Source organism: Cetorhinus maximus, chromosome 23 (genome assembly GCF_964194155.1).
Source record: "Cetorhinus maximus chromosome 23, sCetMax3.hap1.1, whole genome shotgun sequence".
Lineage (NCBI taxonomy): Eukaryota > Metazoa > Chordata > Chondrichthyes > Lamniformes > Cetorhinidae > Cetorhinus > Cetorhinus maximus.
Window position 1 is genome coordinate 37,263,060 of NC_135901.1, and position 27,408 is coordinate 37,290,467.

General features: G+C 46.0%; 3 protein-coding genes and 1 long non-coding RNA gene across 4 annotated transcripts in view; 3 read left to right on the forward strand and 1 right to left on the reverse strand.

Moving 5' to 3' along the window:
* Positions 1-27,408, forward strand: part of LOC144697569 (uncharacterized) — a 721,063-nt gene that overhangs the window by 440,656 nt on the left and 252,999 nt on the right. The window lies entirely within an intron of this gene.
* LOC144697492 (uncharacterized) overlaps positions 1-27,408 on the reverse strand; it is a 756,645-nt gene that overhangs the window by 432,257 nt on the left and 296,980 nt on the right. The gene's annotated exons all lie outside the window — the stretch shown is intronic.
* On the forward strand, positions 481-5,019 carry LOC144698486 (uncharacterized). Its single transcript, XM_078570427.1, has 6 exons — positions 481-974; positions 1,479-2,334; positions 2,407-3,006; positions 3,484-4,234; positions 4,267-4,556; positions 4,813-5,019. The coding sequence occupies exons 1-6, from the start codon at positions 481-483 to the stop codon at positions 5,017-5,019; spliced, it is 3,198 nt and encodes a 1,065-aa protein (XP_078426553.1).
* Positions 17,520-26,321, forward strand: LOC144698487 (uncharacterized). The gene is made up of 3 exons (XM_078570428.1): positions 17,520-18,132; positions 21,971-22,668; positions 26,311-26,321. The coding sequence occupies exons 1-3, from the start codon at positions 17,615-17,617 to the stop codon at positions 26,319-26,321; spliced, it is 1,227 nt and encodes a 408-aa protein (XP_078426554.1). The 5' UTR covers positions 17,520-17,614.

The window sequence follows — 27,408 nt, forward strand, 5'->3', positions numbered from 1 at the left end:
TGCCTCCACTATCTCTGCAGACACTGCCTTCAAAACCCTTGGATGCAGGTCATCAGGCCCTGGTGACCTGTCTGCCTTTAGTCCCATTAGTTTGTCAGAAGCTTTGTCCCTCGTTATAGGGGCAGTTAATTCCTCCCATTAGCTCCTTGCTTATCTGATATCTTTGAGGTGTTTATAGTGTCCTCCACTGTGAATACCGATGCTAAGTATTGGTTTAAATTATGTGCCATTGTAGCAGGGACTGAAGACAATAACAATCCAGCAGTTTTCATGGTCACTTTTTCGTTGTGCCGGCCCCACAAATTCCCAGATTTATTCAGCTCAATTTCATAACCTGCCTTTGTGTTTTTGTGGGTTCTCTCTCACTCCCTTTTTTTCTGTTTCAAATCAATTTAACAGAGGATTAGAAGGGGAGGATTTGCAGTCGGGAAACTGAAACCAAACATCACATCAGGATCTGACGGAGTCGCCCGATTAAACATGGAAGGAACAAGCACCATTCACAGTGGGGAGAAACTGTACACGTGTTCTGTGTGCGGACGAGGCTTCAGCCGATCGTCTGGCCTGTCAAAACACAAGTGCAGTCACACTAGGGGGAAACTGTTCATCTGTTCTGAGTGTGGGAAGCGATTCTCTCAGTCAGCCACCCTACTCATACACCAGCGAATTCACACTGGGGAGAGGCCATTTACCTGCCCTCTGTGTGGGAAGGAATTCATTAATTCAACCAACCTACTGACACACCAACGAGTTCACACTGGGGAGAAACCATTCAGCTGCTCAGTGAGCGAGAAGGTATTTACTCAATCAAATGACCTTCTGAGACACCAGCGAATTCACACTAGCGAGAGACCATTCCTCTGCTCTGAGTGTGGGGCTGGATTCACTCAGTCATCCACTCTGCTGAGACACCAGCGAGTTCACACTGGGGACAGGCCATTCACCTGTTCTGTGTGTGGGAAGGGATTCACTCAGTTATGCAATTTATTGGATCACCAACAGGTTCACACTGGGGAGAGGCCATTCAGCTGCTTTGAGTGTGGGAAGGGATTCACTCAGGCATCCAGCCGGCAGAGACACTGGCGAGTGCACACTGAGAAAGGTCTGTTCACCTGCCCTGAGGCTGGGGAGGGATTCACTCAGTCATCCAACCCACAGAGACACCAGCAAATTCACACTGAGGAAAGTCCATTCACCTGCCCTGAGGCTGGGGAGGGATTCACTCAGGGATCCAGCCCACACAGACACCAGGAAGATGACACTGAGGAAAGTCCATTCACCTGCTCTGAGCCTGGGGAAGGATTCACTCAGGGATCCAACCCACACAGACACCAGGAAGATGACACTGAAGAAAGTCAATTCACCTGCTCCGAGCCTGGGGAGGGATTCACGCAGTCACCCAACCCACAGAGACACCAGCAAATTCACACTGAGGAAAGTCCATTCACCTGCCCTGAGTGTGAAAAGGGATTTATTAGTTCAACCGACTTCCTGAGACACCAGCGAGTTCACACTGGGGAGAGGCCATTCACCTGCTCCGAGTGTGGGAAGGGATTCACTCAGTCATCTCACCTGATTAGACACCACCTTGTTCACACTGGGGAGAGGCCATTCAGCTGCTCCGAGTGTGGGAAGGGATACACTCAGTCATCCCACCTGATTAGACACCAGCTTGTTCACATTGGAGAGAGACCATTCACCTGCTCTGAGTGCGGTGTTAGATTCACTCTGTCATCCGCCCTGCAGAGACACCAGCGAGTTCACACTGGCGAGCGGCCATTCACCTGCTCTGAGTGTGGGAAGGGATTCACTCAGTCAAGCAATTTATTGACTCACCAGCGAGTTCACACTGGGGAGAGGCCATTTATCTGCTCCAACTGTGGGAAGGGATTTTCTCATTCATCCAGCCGGCAGAGACACCAGCGAATTCACACAGAGGAAAGTCCGTTCACCTGCCCCGAGTCTAGGGAGGGATTCACTCAGTCATCCAACCCACAGGGACACCAGGAAGATGACACTGAGGCAAGTCCATTCACCTGCTCCGAGCCTGGGGAGGGACTCAGTCAGGGATCCAACCCACAGAGACACCAGGAAGATGACACTGAGGAAAGTCCATTCACCTGCCCTGAGGCTGGGGAGGGAATCACTCAGTCATCCAACCCACAGAGACACCAGCGAGTTCACACTGGCAAGCAGCCATTCACTTGCTCTGAGTGTGGAAAGGGATTCACTGAGTCATCTCACCTGATTAGACACCACCTTGTTCACACTGGTGAGCGGCCATTCACCTGCTCTAAGTGTGGGAAGAGATTCACTCAGTCAAGCAATTTATTGGTTCACACGGGGGAGAGGCCATTTATCTGCTTCAACTGTGGGAAGGGATTTTCTCATTCATCCAGCCGGCAGAGACACCAGCGAATTCACACAGAGGAAAGTCCGTTCACCTGCACCGAGTCTGGGGAGGGATTCACTCAGTCACCCAACCCACAGAGACACCAGGGAGATGACACAGAGGAAAGTCCATTCACCTGCTCCGAGGCTGGGGAGGGATTCACTCAGGGATCCAACCCACACAGACAGCAGGAAGTGCACACTGAGGAAAGTCCATTCACCTGCCCTGAGTGTGAAAAGGGATTTATTAGTTCAACCGACTTCCTGAGACACCAGCGAGTTCACACTGGGGAGAGGCCATTCACCTGCTCCGAGTGTGGGAAGGGATTCACACAGTCATCTCACCTGATTAGACACCACCTTGTTCACACTGGGGAGAGACCATTCAGCTGCTCCGAGTGTGGGAAGGGATACACTCAGTCATCCCACCTGATTAGACACCAGCTTGTTCACATTGGAGAGAGACCATTCACCTGCTCTGAGTGCGGTGTTAGATTCACTCTGTCATCCACCCTGCAGAGACACCAGCGAGTTCACACTGGTGAGCGGCCATTCACCTGCTCTGAGTGTGGGAAGGGATTCACTCAGTCAAGCAATTTATTGACTCACTGGCGAGTTCACACTGGGGAGAGGCCATTTATCTGCTCCAACTGTGGGAAGGGATTTTCTCATTCATCCAGCCGGCAGAGACACCAGCGAATTCACACAGAGGAAAGTCCGTTCACCTGCACCGAGTCTGGGGAGGGATTCACTCAGTCACCCAACCCACAGAGACACCAGGAAGATGACACTGAGGAAAGTCCATTCACTTGCTCCGAGCCTGGGGAAGGATTCACACAGGGATCCAACCGACAGAGACACCAGGAAGATGACACTGAGGAAAGTCCATTCACCTGCTCCGAGGCTGGGGAGGGATTCACTCAGGGATCCAACCCACACAGACACCAGGAAGTGCACACTGAGGAAAGTCCATTCACCTGCTCCGAGCCTGTGGAGGGATTCACTCAGTCACCCAACCCACAGAGACACCAGCAAATTCACACTGAGGAAAGTCCATTCACCTGCCCTGAGGCTGGGGAGGGATTCACTCAGTCATCCAACCCACACAGACACCAGCGAGTTCACACTGGCAAGCAGCCATTCACCTGCTCTGAGTGTGGAAAGGGATTCACTGAGTTACCGAACCTGCTGACACACCAGCGAGTTCACACCGGGGAGAGGCCATTCACCTGCACTGAGTGTGAAAAGGGATTTATTAGTTCAACCAACTTCCTGAGACACCAGCGAGTTCACACTGGGGAGAGGCCATTCACCTGCACTGAGTGTGAAAAGGGATTTATTAGTTCAACCGACTTCCTGAGACACCAGCGAGTTCACACTGGGGAGAGGCCATTCACCTGCTCCGAGTGTGGGAAGGGATTCACTCAGTCATCGCACCTGATTAGACACCAGCTTGTTCACACTGGGGAGAAGCCATTCAGCTGCTCCGAGTGTGGGAAGGGCTACAGTCAGTCATCCCACCTGATTAGACACCAGCTTGTTCACATTGGAGAGAGACCATTCACCTGCTCTGAGTGCGGTGTTAGATTCACTCAGTCATCCGCCCTGCAGAGACACCAGCGAGTTCACACTGGTGAGCGGCCATTCACCTGCTCTGAGTGTGGGAAAGGATTCACTCAGTCAAGCAATTTATTGACTCACTGGCGAGTTCACACTGGGGAGATGCCATTTATCTGCTCCAACTGTGGGAAGGGATTTTCTCATTCATCCAGCCGGCAGAGACACCAGCGAATTCACACAGAGGAAAGTCCGTTCACCTGCCCCGAGTCTGGGGAGGGATTCAGTCAGTCACCCACCCACACAAACACCAGGAAGAAGACACTGAGGAATGTCCATTCACCTGCTCCGAGCCGGGAGAGGGATTTACTCAGTCACCCAACCCACAGAGACACCAGGAAGAGGACACAGAGGAAAGTCCATTCACCTGCTCCAAGCCTGGGGAAGGATTCACTCAGGGATCCAACCCACTCAGGCACCAGGAAGTGCACACTGAGGAAAGTCCATTCACCTGCCCTGAGGCTGGGGAGGGATTCACTCAGTCACCCAACCCACAGAGACACCAGGAAGATGACACTGAGGAAAGTCCATTCACCCGCCCTGAGGCTGTGGAGGGATTCACTCAGTTATCCAACCCACTGACACCAGCGAGTTCACACTGGCAAGCAGCCATTCACCTGCTCTGAGTGTGGAAAGGGATTCACTGAGTTACCGTACCTGCTGACACACCAGCGAGTTCACACTGGGGAGAGGCCATTCACCTGCACTGAGTGTGAAAAGGGATTTATTAGTTCAACCAACTTCCTGAGACACCAGCGAGTTCACACTGGGGAGAGGCCATTCACCTGCTCTGAGTGTGGGAAGGGATTCACTCAGTCAAGCAATTTATTGGCTCACCGGCGAGTTCACACTGGGGAGAGGTCATTTATCTGCTCCAACTGTGGGAAGGGATTTTCTCATTCATCCAGCCGGCAGAGACACCAGCGAATTCACACACAGGAAAGTCCGTTCACCTGCACCGAGTCTGGGGAGAGATTCACTCAGTCATCCAACCCACAGACACAACAATGAGTTCACACAGTGGAGCGGTTGCGCACCTGCTCCAAGTGAGGGAAGAGATGTCCTCAGTCAACCAACCTGTTTCAGACACAACCATGAGTTCACTTTGTGCAAGGCTTTCTAAATGCCCAGATTTTGGGAAGTGCTATTCAAGTTCCAGGGATCTGACGTTCCATCTACATGTTCACACTGATGAGAGACCATTCAGGTGCTCTCACTGCAGGACTGTGTCTAGGATTTTATCTCATGTCATTGTACACCAGGCACAGTGAGGAGAGGCCATTCACCTCCCCGAATGTGGGAAGGGATCTGTTTATTTATCCCACCTGGTGAGACACCAACGAGCTTATAAGTAACTATAGTAATGCGATTTTGCTGTTAATCACATCCAAGATTGAACATGTTCATTGGAGGCTGTTTCTGCTGATGTTAATAAACTCCAGCCCAGTTATTGTGGTTAATATTGTTGACTAAAGTCAAATAAATCAGCTTTGTGTTAAACACACTGTGTCAAGTCTTTTTAATATTTCCAACACAATTTAGTTCCTTTTGAAGGACTCTTCCTCACCCGTCTCCTCCATCCTCACCTCCAACATGGGTGAGGAGCTCATGGAGCATCTTTGTCACTAAGATTGAGACAACCTGATCAGCTGCCCCTGCTGCATCCCGACATTATTATCTTTTAAAGAGAAAGTAGCTCTGAACGTCCTCTTGTCTGAGCCCTGAACCCACATCTTCCTCCCGTTTCTCTCCCATTTCCCCTCATGCCCTCTCAGTCCTCATCTTACCAATGAGACCCACCACATGCTCATAAAGGGATGAATGGCCTCCCTCTGTGCTAGACCAATCTGCCATTGACCCTGTTACTGCTAAATTGCTGATCACCCAAGTTCCCCATGTAAGTTGCCATAGTTCTGTCTCTTCAGGTGTTCTGCTTTCTTTTAAATCTGTACAATATCAAACTAGGGGAACAATTGTGTTTTGGTCTGTTACAGGCTTATTACGAATATACAAACATGAGGCTGTGGCGTAGTGGCATTGTCACTGACTAGTTTTCCAGAGACCCAGGGTAATGCTTTGGGGACCCGGCAGATCCCACAATGGCAGATGGTGAAAATTGAATTCAATAAAAACCTGGAATTAAAAGTCTGATGACGATCATGAAACCATTGCTGATTGTTGTGAAAACCCATCTGGTTCAGTAATGTCCTTTAGGGAAGCAAATCTGCTGTCTTTGCCCAGTCTGGCCTACATGTGACTCCAGGCCCACAGCAGTGTGGTTGATTCTTAACTGCCCACTGAACAAAGGCAAATAGGGATGGGAAATAAATGCTGGCCTAGCCAGTGATGCCCACATCCCATGAACGAATTTTTAAAAATAATTAGGAGCAGGGGGAGGCCATTCGGCTACTTGAGCCTGCTTCACCATTCAATAAGAATATGGCTAATCTGTTTGTGCTTTGAGTTCCACATTCCCATCTTCCCCTGATAATCTTTGATTCCCTTACCTAACAAGAATCTATCTATCTCTGCCTTAAAATACATTCAATGACTCTGCCTCCATCATCTTCTGAGGCAGAGCGTTCCCAAATCACACAGCCCTCTGAGGTGAAAAAATTTTCCTCATCTCTGTCCTAAAATGGCAAACCCTAATATTAACATAGTTCCCCCTCGTTCTGAACTCACCCGTAAGAGGAATCGTCCTTTCCATATCCACCTTGTCAATGCCATTCAGGATCTTATATACTTCAGTCAAGTCACCCCTCACTCTTCTAAACTCCAGTGGAAACATGCCCAGTCTATCTAACCTTCCCTCATAAAACAACTTGTTCATCCCAGGTATCAATCTGGTAAACCTCCTCCGAATCACCTCCAATTTACATCCTTCCTTAAATAAGAGACCAAAACAGCATGCAATATTCGAGATGCGGCCTCACAAATGCCCTGTAAAAATGAAGCTTAATATCCTTACTTTTAAGTTCAATTCCTCTCGTAATAAAGGATAATGTTCTATTAGCCTTGTTGATTATTTGCTGTTCCTGCATACCAATGTTTAATGACTTATGCACAAGAACACCTAGATCCCTCTGGACCTGGGAATTCTACAATTGTTCTCCATTTAAGTAATACTCTGTTTTTAATTCTTCCTGCCAAAGTGAACAACTTCACATTTTCCCAGATTGTCCTCCATCTGCCATATTTTTGCCCACTAACTCAACCTATCCATATTCATCTGCAAACTCCTTTTGTCTTCTTCACAACATACTTTCCTGTCTATCTTTGTGTCATCTGCAAATTTAGCTACCATGCTATCGCTCCCCTCATCTAAGTCATTGATGTAAATTGTAAAAAGTTGAGGCCCCAGCACAGACCCCTGCGGGACTCCACTCATCACATCCTGCCAATCAGGCAAAGACCCACTTATGCATACAAGAGCTGATTTCTGCCAGCCAGCCAAACTTCTTTCCAGGCTAATATGTTACCCCCTACACCATGAGCTTTTATGTTTCACAATAACCTTTGATGTGATTATCATCAATCAAATTCTTTCTGGAAATACAAATGCAGTACGTTTATGGGCACCCCTCTGACTACTGCACGTGTTACTCTTTCAAAGAACTCTAATAAATTGGTTAAACATTATTTCCCTTTCATAAACCATGCTGACTCTTCCCGATTACCTTGAGCTTTTTTAAGTGCTCAGCTACAACCTCTTTAAAGATCGATGCTAACACCTTCCCCATCAGCTAACTGGCCTGTTTTCTGTCTCTCTCCCTGCTTGAATAAAGGGGTTATATTTGCTACTTTCCGGTCTGATGGAACCATGCCAGAATCTAGGGAATTTTGAAAAATTAACACCGACGTACCTACAACCTCAATTAGCCATCTCTTTTAAGATCCAAGGATGAAGTCACCTGGACCCGGAGACTTGACAGCCCGCAGCTCCATCAGTTTGCTCAGTACTGTTTCCCGAGTGATTGTAATTTCACCAAGTTCCTCTCTCCCCTCAACCTCCGGATTTACAGCTGTTCCTAGAATGTTTTTATATCCTCTATAGTGAAGACGTAAGCAATATATTTGTTAATTTCATCTGCCATTTTCTAATTATCTACAATATTATCTACAATCAATCCCTCATTCTCACTCTCTAGAGGATCAACACTCACTTTACCTACTCTTTACCTATTTAAATACCTATAGAAACTTTTGCTATCCGTTTTTATATTTCTAGCTAGGTTTCTCATTGGACGAATGGGAGGATTGCAATTTTTGCACAAGAATACGTAGCTGCTAGGAATTCTGCAATCGTTCTCCAATCCCTCTGCTGACATTCTGTCAACTCACCCTCACTTCCCCAGATCCCGACAAAAAGTAACTTAGTCTCTAATGGCGGCCGGATTACCCACAATCCAGTGCGCCTCAAACACCGCTCTATCTGCCGCGGGTTGTCCGGGTGGATAGCGCATGCTCGGATTCTCCTGCACTCTTTGCTTGAGGTCGGTGCCGGAGAGAAGCCGGAAGCGGCGGATGGTGAGAGTGGAGAATGTTCATTGGTTCAGATTCGGCTCTGGGGCCACATTCGGGATTTGTAAACCCCGCCCCCCGACACTGACCTCTCACATGACAGCTCACAATGCCCGGCTGATTGACGGCAAGTCCGCACCAATAGAAAGAAGGAGGCGGAACTGGGGGAAACCAGAGCGAGAGGCTGGCCCCTAAACCAATTGGAGTGAATGATGGGCGGGACCAGAGTGGGGGTGAAGCATGCGCAGTGCTTACTCGCGATGGGGAGACGCTTCTTTCTCGGATGTGCAATCGGTAAGCTGCCATGGTGACCTGTCTGCAGTGAAGAGCTTCTTTGAGTTTGTAACTCAGACTAAACTTCTCTATCCAATAATACACATCAGATCAGACATTTTACCTCAATGTATTTTAGTGATGTTATGGCAATATCTCTAAAACCTACAAGTGATTCAGAGATTCAAAGCGGGAGGACAAGTTGATAAAGTTTAAGAAGCACACGTGGCCCTTGATTTTACAACTCAGGCTGCAGAGTGAAAAGGACGAAGGTCATGTAAACCTGTTCAAATCATCGGTTAGGCTGCAAATAGAACGTTGGGTCAGGTTTTGGGGATCTTACACCAGGAAGGATGTCGAGGCCATGGAGGGGGTACAGAGGAGATTCACTGTCATGAATATACTGAAGAGAGTCTTTAGCTATCAGAGAGATTCGAGAAGCTGGGTCTCTTTTTATTAGAACAAAGGGTCATTGGGTATTTGAGTGGTGGGGGCCGAGTTCAAAATCCCATCAGGTGAATGAGGAAAAATTATTTCCACTTGTCGGTGAGTCAGTAACTGGAGGACATCAAATTCAAATCATTGCATTACAGCCAATGAAATTCGTTTGAAGTGTAGGCACTGTTGTAATGTAGAAAAGGGAAGAGTCAAATTATACACAGCAAGATCCCATAAATAGAAATGTGATAGAGAGTAAAGCTCCCTCTGCACTGTCCCCATCAAACAGTCCCAGGACAGGTACAGCACAGGGTTAGAAACAGAGTAAATCTCCCTCTACACTGTCCCCATCAAACACTCCTTGAACAGGTACAGCACGGGGTTAGATGCAGAGTAAAGCTCCCTCTACACTGTCCCCATCAAACAGTCCCAGGACAGGTACAGCGCTGGGTTAGATACAGAGTAAAGCTCCCTCTACACTGTCCCCATCAAACACTCCTTGAACAGGTACAGCACGGGGTTAGATGCAGAGTAAAGCTCCCTCTACACTGTCCCCATCAAACACTCCCAGGACAGGTACAGCGCTGGGTTAGATACAGAGTAAAGCTCCCTCTACACTGTCCCCATCGAACACTCCCAAGACAGGTACAGCGCTGGGTTAGATACAGAGTAAAGCTCCCTCTACACTGTCTCCATCGAACACTCCCAAGACAGGTACAGTGTGGCGTTAGATACAGAGTAAAGCTCCCACTACACTGCTCGCTTAAAACACCCTTATATCAGATGTCGTACACATTAGGTAGGGATAAACAATCCCTCTACTTTGTCCCCATCAAACACTCCCAGGACAGTTGGACAGATCAGTTCCCGATATCTTCCCTGGATCCCAAGGCCAACAGAATCTCTCTGGAAGATATGTAGAGCCGGACTTCTCAGTGAGAGTAACCGAACGTGTGAGAATGGAAATAAGCCAGAGTAATGATGTGGTGTTAGCTTTGGCTCAGCGGTTGTATTCTCGTCTCTGGATGGTGGTGCAAGGCAAAATATGGGTGCAAGAAGGACAAATGTTGCTCCCTGCTGTTTGCACTGGCTCAGCTATCACTCCTGATCAATCAACCAATCACAACTGCTCTTTGAAAGCAGCAGGACCGGCCGAATGGCCTCTTTCTTTGCTGTAACTTCTTATAATTTTATGTTTCCCAAAAGCACGGGTCATTCTGTAATTTTATAACCCACTCGAGTGAGATGTACTTTCTTATCTTGTATTTGGCTCTTACGAACCCAAAACAGTGAGCAAATTCAAATGTCATTTCCAGCACGAGATTTGTCACGAGACTAATTGAGCGACACATTAATGGTACCAATCCTTCACTGGAGCTCACCGCGTCCAAAGAGCACTGTTACATCAGCCGGTTCTGTACCTTCTTGCAATGCATCTGCTGAACAATATAAGCTTATCACAGCTCTGCTTTCTTCACATTGAAATCCAGTGTGAAAATCTGAGCAATTTCAAAGCTGAACAACGTACACAAGACTGGATGGAGAGTGTGATTTTGGATAATCGGCACTGTGCACATTCCTGTAATCAGTATCTGGGAGAATCAGGAAGATGATGTCTTTTTACTCCATGGACTGCAAACTTATCGTATTGTGTCTTACATTCTCATAAACTGACTGTGTCTGCTTCAAGCAGCTAATTGACCTGGGAGCTGGACGGGCAGAGGGAGCAGAATGGGCAAAAGCAGAAAGAGACGCGACATGACAGTGATTTGAATTTTATGTGCATCGGTTGCTTTCAGTGGGTAATGTCTGCCTTGTAAGTTTCACAGCTGCTGCAGGGATTCGGTTGGCGTTAAAAGTGGCAAGAATTAAAAGCAATACTGGGGCTCATACCCACGACCCTGAGATTAAGAGTCACATGATTTGCTGACTGAGCTAGCCAGGGATGCAGAAAGAATCATCCATATACCAACAGACATGGAAGCAACTGTTGCTTTCCACCTGGAGCCTCAGCTTATTCTGAATTTCAAAGCGTAGAAGGTCATCGACCTACAAAAGCCCCAAGGTTGCAATGCATTCCTCTCAATAATCAATACCATCATTCACATTTTCCACTTCTTAGCTGCACCTCCTTCAGACATTGCAAACTCCTCTTGCATCTTTCATCCTGACACTTTTGTCTGTAACATTTTAATCTGAAGCTGCACAACTATTGTGAATAAAGTTTATGATGGTAAAAATGTGTTCACCCTCTCGGGAACTGAACCACATTGACACACGCAGAGGAACACACACAGACATATACACCGAGAGCAACAAGGGTGCAAGGGATTATTTCTAAATAGAGACAAACACCCAGAAAGCAAGCATGACCAATAACTTTATTTTCCAGTTCCAACTGCAAGTTTCGTAAATGAACGGGAAACGCCCGAGTGTTTGGATGGATTTTATTCCATTTAACCAATAATAAACTCTGTAGACACACAGTTAAAACCAGGCATAGTAAAAAAACTGGAAAGACCAATGTATTTGGACTTGATGGCTTTAACCACTCGGCGATGACGACTGACCCTATGGTATACAAGCATAGATGGGGACAGCAAAGGAGGAGGACATGCGGCCGCTGGAAGAGGAATTCAGTGACTTTGCAATCCGCCTTTTCTGCACAGCAATTTATATTTTTATTGTCTCTCCTCGCTCTTCATGTAAAATAAAACACCGCACACACCTGCTTCAACTTTAGGTTGGTACTTCTTCGACTAATGGGAGTTCTGAAAGTGCAATTTTGGTAACTGTGAGCTTCAAACCGACGCCTCCACAGAAAGTAGAAGTGGACCTAGCACCTTAGATTGCTCGGCCACATTATCAAGCTCAACCTGTTACTCCCCATCGCCTTGGCTGGTATTGATACTGAAATAGAACAGAAGCAAAGCAGCAACAATACGTCATAAGGCCCCACAAGCCTCCTCCGTCACTTCATAAGATTATGGCGGATCTCCAGCCCCAACAGCAATTTCCCACCCGATCCCGATGGCCCTTAATTCCCTTAGAGTCCAAAAATCACGACAATTTTTGGATAAAAGTAAAATGCTGTGGATGCTGGAAATATGAAATAAAAACAGAAAATTCTGGAAAAACTCAGCAGTCTGGCAGCATCTGTTGGAGAGAAAAACCGATTCAAGCTTTTGAGTCCGTATGACCCCTCTTCAGAGCTAAAGAGGATTTTCGGATGTTTTTCCTTCCATTGACTCGATAGATCTGTAGAAACCTGGTTGAAATCAGCAAAAATGAGAACCACAGTCGGTAAGATTTGACTCTCCCTGGGGAAACCCCAACGGATTTTGAAACCATCCATTTAACCACTCGGCCATAATGATTGACCAAGCCCACTGCTTTCCACTCAATAATCAATAACATCATTCACAGCTTCCGCTTCTCAGCTGCACCTCCTTCCAAACATTGGGATCCATTTTTCTCAGGATTTGTTCCTGGATGTAATATTTAGCTGCGTTGTGCCCTCATTTTGAAATGGGATTCGCTTATATATCCAACACAAACTGTGCTCCAAACCTGATGGACAAACAATGGAAAACATGTCACTCGGTAACACTAATCCCATTGTGCTCATTTTCAGATTCACAACAGCCAGATTTTCAATCAAATGAAAGAATCTTGTAGTGAAAAGATTTAGAAAGTTGGTGTGACTTTTATTTGTAACTCACTTACTCGGTGTTCTGTAAATTCTGCTCAGAGGCTTAGTGATCGGGATATAATCTATTTGCATTTTCCTGAGCCTGTGCTCGGTGTATTGGGAGGTTTGGGCCGGGTTGGAGTATCTTGTGTCCCAGGAATGGGCAGTAACCCGCTGATTGAAGCTGCAGTTGCTGCTTTCTGCTGGCAGCGGGTGAGTGGAAATGTGGGGCCGGAATATTGCTGCTTTACTTGTTTTCCCTGTCTCACTCACTGTGCAGCTGAGGACGTGAGAATTATTGATGGGTTTGTTTGAATCTAATAACTTAATAGATTTCAAATGGGTTAGACAGATTGGGAATCCATTGCATATAAGTAGAGTTGGCAATGTTTGGCGAATATTTTCTTGTAGCCAAAGTGCCAATTGTCGTCCTGGAGCTGTGTGACAATGAATGATGATGGGGAGAAAACAGCAAAGGCTTCGTTCCTGATGGTCTTAAACCACCAACCTTTCGGTTACCTGCCAAATTCCTACCAATCATACAACAGAGACACAAACAAAGAAAATCTGCAAGATATCTTAAACCAAGTCAGCTATTTCAAGCTTCATGTTGTCAACACCGGAATGACAATTGTTCTCTATCAGTTTCACTCTTCGAAAAGAACAGGTGGGGCATTGATTGTGGAAACATGGAAAAAGTCTGATCCCAACCACTGCAGACACATCCATGTCACCAGGAACCAGCTGTCACACAACAGATTCTCCCTTCGAGGCTTTTGGTGTCTTGTCTGTTATTGTCCAAACGCCCATTTTAGGTTTTAATTACTGATCTGCCAGATCTGTGCACTGATGTCGTGCAGATCAGATGAAAGGTTACAGACCTGATATAAAAACTATGTTCTGCTCTCCAGAGACGCTACAAGACCTGCCGAGAATTCCAGAATTTTCTGGTTTCTTTTATGTCAGAAAGCCAGCATCTGCAGCATTTTGATTTTCTTTAACTAATTAGTGCTAAGAATGTGGAATCCATTACCAGAAGAGTTTGAGATCCAGGTTTCAGCTGCAAATATGTAGGTAAACTCATGTGCACAAGCTGAAAGCGGAAAATGATTCACTCTATCGTCCCAATTACTGACACAGCAACACAGTCACACCAGTGTGAGACTATCCAGATATTTCACCTGTGTAAAGTTTGCAAAGCAGTAAACATGCCAATTTTAAAATTGATAGGATTTAATCCACAGTCAAAGCATTCCTACTGGCAAGACACGGTTTAAATGTTCCATGTATGGTGAAAAATACCCCATCTGATGAGACTCCATTGAGTTCAGGTCGAAGTACAGGGGTTTGTTCTGCTGTTCATTACATCAAGGAGAGAATTATGGCGGATATAGAGCATTTTAATTGCTGTGTCAATTGATTTGACAATTTTATATCCTTGCCCTATGGCACCCATCGTATTCTGATTACTGAACTTGGGTTTCGATATTACAATGTTACCTTTCAATGGCGGAGCGCAAACCCAGCATTCGCTGCGGGGCAGATTTTGCTATATCCTCATTACAGCAGCACCCCCGCACATGCGCATTGCGGAGAGTGATTGAAGCATGCGCATTGCGGTCTCTTTTGTGAACATGCGCAGTGCGTGTCTGTGACAGATGCTACACAGAACGGCTGAGAGAATGTCGAGCGGAGCAAACTAACAGAGTTAGTGGGTGTGTGAGGAGGAATGGAGCCAGCGGAGTGGGCAGAGAGGCTTCATAAACACACAGTGCAGGCCACTGACCCCAAATAACAAGGTACCGGTCTTGGGTTTACAGAGAACGGGCCGAAAAAGTCTGGATTTCTCCCTTCGCCAGGCCCGGAGTAACGGCCGCCATCTTTATAGGCGCAGTGTGCAGCAGGGCGCATGCGCGGTCATCCTGGTCCAGGTAGCAGGAGAAAAAGAATTATGTGAATTTCTATCCTGGACTGACAGGGATGGATTTTGGAAACTCCTTTTACAGGGGGTTAGAAGGGGAGAATTTATATAAAGTAAGCCCAGACCAAGAAAAATATTTGTCTCTTCTGAATTTCTTTCCTGCACTGACAATGACGGACTTTGTTAATTCCATTCACAGGATACCAGAAGATGAGGTTTTGCAGATTGGAAATTCAAACTATTCATCACATCAGAGTCCGCAAGATTCGCTCGATTCATCCGGACCTGGATATTATCTGTCTCTGAGTGTAAGCATTGACTTCCAGGTCATTACCGCTCACCGTGTGAACTTTTTTTCCCATATACCCCTTGTAGATCTTCACAAAATCTTTAAACTGCCTCCCATAACCCTTTTACGATCAGTTAATCGAAATTGTTTTTCTTTATCTACCTCATATATACCTCAGGACCCTCCCATCCTTCATAATGTGTGGTGATCACTGGTTTCTACAGACCCAGATGTTCTGTGCCCGTGTGTGATATCATCATACACCAACAATTACACTGTGACATCATCACACATCAACAATTACACTGTGACATCATCACACATCAACAATTACACTGTGACATCATCACACATCAACAATTACACTGTGACATCATCACATCAACGATTACACTGTGACATCATCACACATCAACAATTACACTGTGACATCATCACACATCAACAATTACATGATGACATCACCCCGCTCCCTGGGTATTTCCTCAGCTGGGAGATTTTTCTCTGACTCCAGTGCTTCTGATATCTTTCCAGCCGCAGGCTCCAGGAGGAGATTTTAAAATTGAAAACTGAATTTGTTTCAGAGGTGAGTATTTTTCACTATTCAATTGCAACTTTTAGTTTAGGTTTTAGTTCTATGCTCTGTATCTGTGAGGGGTTCCATGGCTCTGGGGCTGGTGTGACTCCTTTACTGTGGATCTGAATCCATGTCCATCTGTTGCTCTGTTTCACCTCTGCCCTCCCTGATCACCTCTCTGCCATTGTCTAACTCCTTCTGTCCTTAATACTGGGTGTGTTTTAGCTCTGTTTAGGGTTTTACTGCTACTTATACCAACTGTGTCTCAATGAGGTTTCCTCCACTGCCCATCCCCCAACCATATGCTGCTGTCTTACCAGCTTTATCTTCCCACAGTCCCTTTCATAGTCAGGAAGTTTTTTTCCTGCGCTATAGTCCATTTCTCCTCCACTTCTTAGGTTATATTGACCAAAACATTCGGCATGATTTTTATTCCCCGTAATTGATTCTGCACACCCTGAAACATTAACACTGTTTTACTGTCCACAGACAGCAACATATATTGCCAATCCCCAGCTGCCTGTGGAGAAGATGATGTTTGACCTTCTTGAACCGCTGCAGACCGTGTGGTGAAGGTGCTCCCACAATGCTGTTAGGTAAGGAGTTACAGGTTATTCACCCAGTGATGATGGAGGAACAGTGATATATGTCCAAATCAACAACAACAATTTGTGTTTATATCATACATTTAATGTTATACAGTTCTCTGCGATGTTTCATGGAAATGTTGCAAAATAAGTTTTGACCCTGAGCCACATGAGGAGATATTCGGGCCGATGACCAATAATTTGGTCAAAGAGGTCAGTTTGAAGGAGCACCTTAAAGGATGAAAATGAAGTAGAGAGGTGGAGAGGTTTAGGGAGGGAATTCCAGGGCTGGGGCCTTGGAAACCGACAGAATGGCAATCTGGGATGGAGTGATTAAAATCAGGAATTCTCAGGAATTCGGAATTCAAGGAGCGTGGATATTTCGGGGGGGTTGTGAGGCTGGAGGGGGTTACAGAGATAGGAATGATCACCATTGTGCGGGAAAACAAGGATGAGAATGTGAAAATTTAGGTGCCTCTTAAATGGTGCCTTCAAATCATTTCTCTAGTTTGTCAATGGCTGTGGGCCAAGCACTGATCCTTGGGGTACCCCACAGCTAACAGCCTGCCATCCTGAGAATGAGACGTGTATTCCGACTCTCTGTTTCCTGTCTGTTCACTAATTCTCAATCTATAGCAGCATATTACCCCAATCCCATGTGCTCGAATTCTGTTTACTGACATCCTGTGCTTTGTTTACTAACCCCCTCCCTCTGTCTCCCCCAATCCCCTCTCTCTTTTTCTCTCTCTGTCACAAAGAATTCTCCAGCCCAGCAGGTTGTGGATGCTCCATCATTGAATATATTTCAGGCTGAGATGGGGGATTTTTGGTCTCTCAGGTAGTCGAGGGATATGGGGAGTGGGTGGGAAAGTGGAGTTGAAGCCCAAGATCAGCCACGATCATTTTGAATGGTGGAGCAGGCTCGACGGGGTGTTAGGTCTTCTCTTGTTCCTATTTCTTATGTTCTAAGAGAGGCCAGAGTCTTGTGTAGGCCCAGACCGGGTGGCAGGTTCCCTTCCCTGAAGGAAATTAGTGAACCGGTTGGATTTTTATGACAATCCAGCAGTTTTCATGGTCACTTTTTCCTCGTGCTGGCCCCACAAATTACCAGATTCATTCAGCTCAATTTCACAACCTGCCTTTGTGTTTTTGTGGGTTCTCTCACTCCCTTTTTTCTGTTTTAAATCAATTTCATAGGTTGTTTGAAGGAGAGGATTTGCAGTCGGGAAACTGAAACCAGACATCACATCAGGATCTGATAGAGTCACCCAATTTATCAAAACCTGAATATCATTGGATTTTGAACATGGAAGGAAAAAGCACCGTTCACAGTGGGGAGAAACCGTACACATGTTCTGTGTGTGGACGAGGCTTCAGCCGATCATCTGGCCTGTCAAGACACAAGCATAGTCACAGCGGGGAGAGTCCGTGGAAATGTGGGGAGTGTGGGAAGGGATTCAGAACCCCGTCTGAGCTGGAAACTCATCAACGCACTCACACTGGGGAGAGACCGTTCACCTGCTCCGAGTGTGGGAAGGGATTCACTCAGTCATCGCACCTGCGGAAACACCAGCGAGTTCACACTGGGGAGAGACCTTTCAAATGCCCAGACTGTGGGAAGTGCTATAAAAGCTCCTGGGATCTGATGTCCCATCAACGTGTTCATACTGACGAGAGACCATTCAGCTGCTCTCAGTGTGGGACTGGGTTCAGGTGGTCATCTCAACTCACTGCACACCAGCGCACTCATTCTGGGGAGAGGCCGTTCACCTGCCCTCAGTGTGGGATGAGATTCACTGATTCTTCCACCCTGCTGACACACCAGCAAGTTCATGAGTAACGACAGTGATTGGATTTTACTGTTAATCACATCCAAGACTGAACCGTGTTCAGTGGGGTTTGTTTCTGCTGATGTTAGTAAACCCCAACTCGGTTATAAGCCTTAATGATCTGGCTAAAAATCAAATCAATCAGCTTTGTGTTGAATGCACACTTTGTTGAGTCTTTCTAATATCTCTAATACAAGTTAGTTCCTTCTGAAGGGCTCTCCCTCTCCCCTGTCTCCTCCATCCTCACCTCCAACATCAAGTCTGAGGAGCTCATGGAGTTTCTTTGTCACTAAGATTGAGACAATCCGATCAGCTGCCTCTGCTGCTTCCCTCCCTTCCACTAGCCCACCGGGACAAACTGTCTCTAAAGATCCCCTTTGTCTGAGCCCTGAACCCACATCTTCCTTTAGTTTCTCTCCCACACCCCTTCCTGCCCTCAGTGCTCATCTTGTCCATGAGACCCACCTCCTGCTCCATTGACCCTATTCCCACTAAACTGCTGATCACCCAACTTCCCCATGTTCACTGAGATTGTTAACATTTCTCTCTTCAGTTACTGTCACTCTCTCCTTCAAATCTGCCATCACCACCCCCTCCTCAAAAAACAAACCTTTCCCGCCACCATCCTTACTGCCCCATCTCCAACCTCCCTCTCCTCTCCACACTGTTCCAACGTGCTGTCACCTCCCAAATACTTGGATTCTCAGTGTGAACAGGGTGGGATGTGTTTGGAGACAGGATGTCCCAGTTTTCCACCTTTAAAGGGACAGGGAGAGGACCAGCTGGGCTGAATGATGCTGCTTTATGACATCACTGCAGTGCCTAGTAACCATTCCCCCTGAGCCCTGCTCATTATGGGCTGGCTTTAGCTCAGTGCTGTTACAGGGAGGGAAACAGGAGGAGGATTCAAGCCGTGTGGAGCTCAGGATTAATGGGGTGAGATACAGGATTAATTTCTACCATACTGAGTGAGAAATGTCATTGTCCCGGACACTCCCTGTCCCTCAGTATCTGTATCCGGGGGACAGGCTGATGGATTTACTCTGTATCTAATCCGTGCTGTATTTGACTGGAGAGTGTTTGATTCTGACAATAGTTGTTCACCTCGATGATGATGAGATAAACCCATCAGCTTCTCCCCTAGACACAGATCCCGAAAGACAAGGAGTGTCTGTAATATTTTGGACCATGTCCTTGATCCAGTTTTGAACTCCTTGCTCACATCTCCCCTCATCCTGCTTTATTCTAGTGAAAATACCCCCCAGTTTCTCCAGCCTCTCCTCAAGGTAAACAGTTGAACTAAGTTAGAAACTCAAGCAAGATTTTCACAGCAGACAGGTCACCATGAGGAAACGTTTCGTTCCACAGTCAGTTGTTATCATCGGGAATACACTGTCTGAAAGTTTGGTGGGAGCAGGTTCAACGGTAACTTTCAAAAGGGAATTGGAGAAATGCTTGAAGGAAAACATTGACAGAGCCATGGGGAAACAGCAAGGGAGAGGACTATTCAGGTATCTCCTCCAAAGAGCTGGCAAAGGCATGATGGGCCGAGTGGCTTCATTTTGTGCTGTATCTTCTCATCTGTGGTATCATCTCTGTGAATCTCTCCTGCACCCTCTCCATGGCCCTGACATCATTCCTGTTATAAGATGCGAGAATTTGACTCAATATTCTAAATGCAGCTTAACCAGTGATTTACAAATTAATTTTGCATAGAAAAGTGGAGTAACAGGTTCAAACAGCATTTTAAACTTGTCCTTCAAATTTAAAGATTTGTGTATTTGAACCCCTTGTAACATGGCTAAAAGACATTGAGGTAAAATGCCTGCTATAATTTAGTCTGAGTTAGAGGAACTCAAACAGGCTCTTCACTGCAGACAGGTCACCATGGCAACACTGATAAGACATTCCATTGCACAGAATCAGCTCATTGGAAACTCGAGTCAGATCAGGGAAAAGGACAGAGTTTGTCTGTTATTAACCACATTATAAACTGAAACCAGAGTGAGGAATACAATAGATCAGATTATAATGTGTGATGTCCATACCTATAATTGTGAAACTATCAGAAATAACAGAATTAACAGTGGGCAGGGGAGTTTAGGGAGAATGAGAAAATTCCAGAAGGAAAGTAACTGCTGGGAACCAGGGAATGTGTCCTTGTAAATCACAGTTTAGAGAAATTCCAGCTGTCTTTTCCTCACTTCCTGCCAAAACCCAGCAGAGAAGCCAAAGAAGAGTCAGGGGCCAGAGCTGGATCACTACAGGGTATAAAAGTGAGGGGATACTGATGTAAGGAGACAGTCAGGACTGGAGACACCGGAGATCAAGCTCAGGGTGCCTAAGGTTCCATTCAGTGGGCTGACCTCGTGCAAGTGACTGTGGACACACGGGACTTGCATGTTTACTCTGATTGATGGATCAATATATGATACAGTAGAGAACAGAATCTGATCAGCTGACATTTCTTAATAAGCTACTAATGCTGCTGACACTGGACTCTCAAATCCACTCATTATGAAGACACATTTTAGTAAAAATCATCCACCTCTTAACCACAACTCCTTTTATACTGCTCCCATTCACAGATATCAAGGAGAATTTTTGACTGATTATCGAGTGACAAGAAATGAAGGAGAAATGTGGACTGGTCAGGGGGTGTCTGTAAATGAGCAGCAATGTGACTTGTCAGGGAGGGTCTGTAAATGAACAGCAATGTGACTTGTCAGGGAGGGTCTGTAAATGAACAGCAATGTGACTTGTCAGGGAGGATCTGTAAATGAGCAACAATGTGATTTGCCATGGAGGGTCTGTAGATGAACAGCAATGTGAATTGTCAGGGAGGGTCTGTAAATTAAGAGCAACATTGCACTGATGTGCTGGGCTCCTCTGTCATTGGGGATGGGATATTTGTGGAGCCTCCTCCTCCAGTGAATTGTTTAATTGTCCACCATCATTCATGACTGGATCCGTTTGTTGTGAGGTCGCTTAGCTCTGGCTATCACTTACTGCTAATGCTGTTTGGTAGACAAGTAGTCCTGTGTTATAGCTTCACCAGGTTGACACCTCATTTTTAGTTATGCCTGGTGCTGCTCCTGGCATGCTCTCCTGCACTCATCCCTGAACCATGGTTGATCCCCTGGATTGGTGGCACTGGCAGAGTGGGGGAGAAACTCAGTCATGAGGTTACAGATTGTGTTCGAGTACAATTCTGCTGCTGCTGATGGGCCAGAGAGCCTCATGGTTGCCCAGTCTTGAGTTGCTAGACCTGCTCAAAATATATCCCATTTAGCACGATGGTAGTGCCACACAGCATGATGGAAGGTATCCTCAATATGAAGACAGGACTTCATCTCCACAATGAGTACGGTGGTCACTCCTACGGATCTCGTCTCTCTCGGTCTCTCTCTCTCTGTGTCTCCTCCCCTAGAGGCCATAACTTTGTGTAGGCCCAGACTGGGTGATGGTTCCCTTCCCTGATGAACATTAGTGAACCAGTTGGATTTTTATGACAATCCAGTTTTCATGGTCACTTTTTCCTCGTGCCGGCCCCACAAATTACCAGATCTATTCAGCTCAATTTCACAACCTGCCTTTGTGTTTTTGTGGGCTTGCGCTCACTCCCTTTTTTCTGTTTTAAATTAATTTCACAGGGTATTAGAAGGGGAGGATTTGCAGTCGGGAAACTCAATCCAAATATCACATCAGGATCTGACGGAGTCACCCAATTTATCGTAATCTGAATATCATTTGATTTTGAACATGGAAGGAAAAAGCACTGTTCACAGTGGGGAGAAACTGTACACGTGCTCTGTGTGTGGATAAGACTTCAGCCAATCCTCTGACCTGTCGAAACACAAGTGCAGTCACACTGGAGAGAAACGATGGAGATGTGGGGACTGTGGGAAGGGATTCCATTACCCATCTGAACTGGAAAGACATCAACGGCATCACACTGGGGAGAGACCTTTCACCTTCCCAGACTGTGGGAAGGGATTCACTCAGTCATCCAACCTGCTGAGACACCAGCGAGTTCACACCTGGGAAAGAGCTTTTAAATGCCCAGAGTGTGGGAAATGCTTTAAGGGCTCCCAGAATCTGAAGTACCATCAACGTGTTCATACTGACGAGAGACCCATCAGGTGCTCTCAATGTGGGACTGGGTTCAGGCGATCATCTCAACTCACTGTACACCAGCGAGTTCACACTGGGAAGAGACCATTCTCCTGCTCTGAGTGTGGGAAGGGATTCACTCGGTCATCCCACCTGCTGATGCACCAGCGAATTCACACTGGAGAGAAGCCGTTCACTTGCTCCATGTGTGGGAAAAGATTCACTCAGTCATCTGACCTGCAGATGCACCAGCAAGTTCACAATGATGAGAGACCTTTTAAATGCCCAGACTGCAGGAAGTGTTTTAAAAGTCCTGGGGACCTGCTGCACCATCAACGTGTTCACACTGATGATACACATTCAGGTGCTCTCACTGCGGGACTGGGATCAGGCGATCATCTCAACTCACTGTACACCAGTGAGTTCACACTGGGGAGAGGCCGTTCACCTGCTCCATGGGTGGGAAGGGATTCACTCAGTCATCCAATCTGCTGAGACATCAGCAAGTTCACAAGTAACTGCAGTGACTGGATGTTTCTGTTAATCACATCCAGGACTAAATCATTTACTCGGTGTCTGATCCTGCTGATTTAATTACCTCCAGGAAAGCTATAGCGGTTAATACTCTTCAGAAAAGTCAAATAAACCAGTTTTGTGTGAAACACACAAGGTGTCGAGTTTTTAAAAATATCTCTAATATGTTAGTTCCTTTTGAAGGGCTCTCCTCCCCATCTTCTCCACTCTCACCTCCAACAATAAGTACGAGGAACTCATGGAGCTTCTTTGTCACTAAGATTGAGACAATCTGATCAGCTTCCTCTGCTGCTTCCCTCCCTCCCACTAACCCACCGAGACAAACTACCTCTTAACTCCCTACTCACACTCAACAGCTGATCACTCACATCCACATGTTCACTGTTTTGTCTTTCTTCATTTATGGATGTGGGTGTCGCTGGCTCAGCCAGCATTGATTGCCCATCCCTAGTTGCCCTTGAGAAGGTGGTGGTGAGCTGATATTGTGAACAGTTTTCTCTCTCAACCTCCACATCTGTGACACATCCCATCTCTTCTGCTTCAGCCGATTTGCTGTTGAAACCCTCATTCCTGCCCTTTCTATCTCTGACTATTCAGAAACTATCCTAACCCTCCCCGCATATTCCACCCACCCCTACACCACCACCCCCCACCCCCCTCAACCCACCCCGACCGACTGTCAATCTAGAACACTGGTCCATTTATTTAAAAATTCCCATGGGACGTTGGATAGACGAGAGTAACACTGTTGTCCATCCTGATTGTGCTTTGAACTGAGTGGCTGCCTCAGCCATTTCAGAGAGCAGTGAAGAGCCAAGCATATTGCTGTGGGTCTGGAGTCACATGTGGACCAGACCAGGTAAGGATGGCAGATTTCGTTCCCTAAACGGCTTTAGTGAACCGGATGGGTTTTTACAACAATCCATGTTGGGTTCATGGTCCGATAACGAGCTTTCAATTTGAGAGTTTTTTCCTTGAATTTAAGTTCCACCAGTCTATGTTGAGATCTGAACCCAGAAGGTCAGCCTGGGCCTCAGGATTACTAGGACAGTGACTTTGTCACTTTGCCCTTACTCACTGACCTACATTGGTCAAGCAAGCCGCCCGAGTGATCATTGAGAAATACTACACCCGCCTTGGCAATGACTTCCACACCAACAAAAGGGTCTGCAAGGAGATTGCCATCATCCCCAGCAAGAAACTTCGCAACAAGTTAATACTCTTCACAAAAGTCAAATAAACCAATTTTGTGTGAAACATACAAGGTGTCGAGTTTTTAAAAATATCTCTAACACATTAGTTCCTTTTGAAGGGCTCTCCCTCTCCCCATCTTCTCCACCCTCACCTCCAACAATAAGTGTGGCAATGCATTGATTATACAATTCTCTAATTTTTTTTTCAAATCTCTCCCTGGTCTTGACCCCCCCTATCTCTGGAAACACCTCTAGCCCGACAGCCCTCTGAGATCTTTCTGCTCCTTCAATTCTGGACTCTTACACATCCCCGAATTCCATCACTCCACCAGTGCCGGATGTGCATTCAGCTGCCTGGGTGTGAAGCTCTGGATTCCCTCCCTAACCAGCTGCACCTCTCTAACTTTCTCTCCTCTCCTTTAAGAGGCTTCTTAAAACCCACCTCTTCGACCCAGTGTTTGGTCACCTGTCCTAATATCTCCTTTTGTCTTGGTGTTGAGGTTTATTTGATAACTGTGAAGCACCTTGGGATGTTTGACTGTTAAAGATGCTATATAAATACAAGTTGTTGTTGCTGCTGTTAATCACATTCAGGACTGAAATATCTTCATGCTGACGGTGGGAGTTTATTGCAGGTACAGCAAGCAGTCAATGAGGAACACAAATGGTATGTTGGCCATTATCACAAGATGATTTGGGTATAGGAATAAAGATGTCTTACTGCGACTATATAGAGCCTTGGTGAGACCACACCTGGAGTATTGTGTGCAGGTTCGGTCTCCTTAGTTAAGGAATGATACACTTGCCATAGATGGAGTGTGATAAATGTTCACTAAATAATTCCTGGGATGGATGGATTGTCCTTTGTGGAAATATTAAATAGACTGAGTCTTCATTCTCTGGAGTTTAGAAGAATGAGAGGGGATCTTATTCAAACAAAATGTTTAAAGGACTCGACAGGGTAGATGCAGGAAGGGTGTTTCACTTGGCTGGGGGTCTAGAACCGGGGGACACAGTCTTATACTAAGAGGGATGCCATTTAGGACTGAGATGAGGAGTAATTTCTTCACTCAGGTGGTGGTGAATCTTTGGAATTCCCTGCCCCAGAGGGCAGTGGACTCTCAGTTGTTGAGCATATTCAAGATTGAGGTCCATCGATTTCTATATCTTAAAATATCAAGGGATACGGGGATAGTGCAGGAAAATGCTGTTGAAGTAGAAGATCAGCCCTGACCTCACTGAATGGCAGAATAAGCTCCAAGGGCTGCTCCTTTCTCTTATGTCCTTATTGCTGCTGATGTTAATAATCTCCATATAATTGGGCTGGAGTTTAAATTCTGGATATATGTCCAAAATCAATTTTGTTTCACACAAGCTGTGATAAATTACATACAAACATACATACGAATTAGGAGCAGGAGTAGGCCACTCGGCCCCTCGAGCCTGTTCTGCCATTCAATAAGATCATGGCTGATCTGAATGTAACCTCAACCCCACATTCCTGCCTACCCCAATAACCTTTCCCCCCCCCCTTGTTAATCAAGAATCTATCTAGCTCTGCCCTAAAAAATATTCAATGACACTGTTTCCCCCACATTTTGAGTGAGAGTTCCAAAGACTCACTACCGTCTGAGAGAAGAAAAATTCTCCTCATCTCTGTCTTAAATGAGTGGCCCCTTATTTTTAAACGCTGACCCCTAGTTCTAGATTCTCCCACAAGAGGAAGTATCCTCTCCACATCCACTCTGTCAAGACCCCTCAGGATCTAAAAGGTTTCAATTAAGTTTCCTCTTACTCTTCTAAATTCCAGTGGATACCTGCCAAACCTTTCCTTATAAGGCAACCCGTCTATTCGTGGCATCAGTTGAGTAAACATTTTCTGAACTGCATCTCACACATTTACATCAATCCTTAAATAAGGAGACTGGTATTGTACACAATATTCCAGATGCAGCCTCACCAGTGCTCTGTACAACTGAAGCTGACCTCCCAACATTTGGAATCAATTCCCCTCAATGAATGATAACATTCTATTAGCTTTCCTAATTACTTGCTATACCTGCAAACTAGCCTTTTGAGATTCATGCACAAGGGCACCCAGATCCCTCTGATCCTTACAGCTCTGCAATCTCTCACCATTTTGATGATAAGCTAACTTGTTATTCTTCTGGCCAAAATGAACAATTTCACATTTGCCCACACTGTGCTCCATTTACCAGATCTTTGCCCACTCACTTAACCTTTTGTAGCCTCCTTATGTCCTCTTCACAATTTACTTTCCTACAGACCTTTGTATTGTCAGCAAATTTCTTATTCCTTATTCCTCCTATCAGCTACCCCATGACTAACTTAACCACAAAGAAATAAAAGCAAAATACCACGGATGCTGCAAATCTGAATTTAAAACAGAAAATGCTGGAACAAACTCAGCAGGTCTGGAAGCATCTGTGGAGAGAGAGAAGCAGAGTTGACGCTTCCAGTTCAATATGACTCTTCTTCACTTTGGCTTAACTTTAGCTACTGCTAAACTGGAATTAAAAGTTGGTAATTTTATCCACATGTGAATAATGGAGCGTTTCCAGCATACTCTATTAGATCAGGTACTTCCACACCAAGAGGTCTGATTGGGTTTTTTTCAAAATATGAGACATCCCACAGTGATAAACGTGTTACATGATCGTTTCTCAGCCGTTTGGCTGAGATCACATGTGGAATCCATTGGGTCTGTGCTCTGAGACTTGTAGTTTTTTTGGGGGGAGGGGGGTGGATCTCAATGCTGCCCTCAGTCTGACGTCACAATGATGTTTGAGCTCTCCTTCATCCTGGCTCAGGACTGACACAGATAGAGTGAAGAGAATGAGCAGAAACAACCATCCCAGCCAGGGGATGTGTAACACTGTCAGAGTGACAGGGAAGGAGATATGAAGAAGGTATGAAGATTACAGAGATAGGGGGAGACGAGACCCTGGAGGGATTTGAAAAAAAAAGTGAATTTTAAATCAAGGCATTGTTTCACCAGGAGCCAATGTAGGTCAGTGAGCACAGGGGTGATGGGTAACAGGACTTGGTGTGAGAAAGCACATGGGCAGAAGCGTTTTGGATGATCTCACGCTTCCGCATGGGTGGGCTGGATGTGAGAGGCTGGCCAGGAATGTATTGGAATCAACAAGTCTTAAGGTAAAAACAAAAAGCTAAAAGCTACTGCGGATGCTGGAAATTCAAAACAAAAACAGAATTACCTGGAAAAACTCAGCAGGTCTGGCAGCATCGGTGGAGAAGAAATCAGTTAACGTTTCGAGTCTTCATGACCCTTCGGCAGAACTGAGTATAGTTAGGAGAAATGTGAAATATAAGCTGGTCTAAGGTGGGGGGGCGAGGGGAGAGAGAAGTTGAGGGTGGGATGATTGTGGAGATAAGCAAGCAGTGATAGG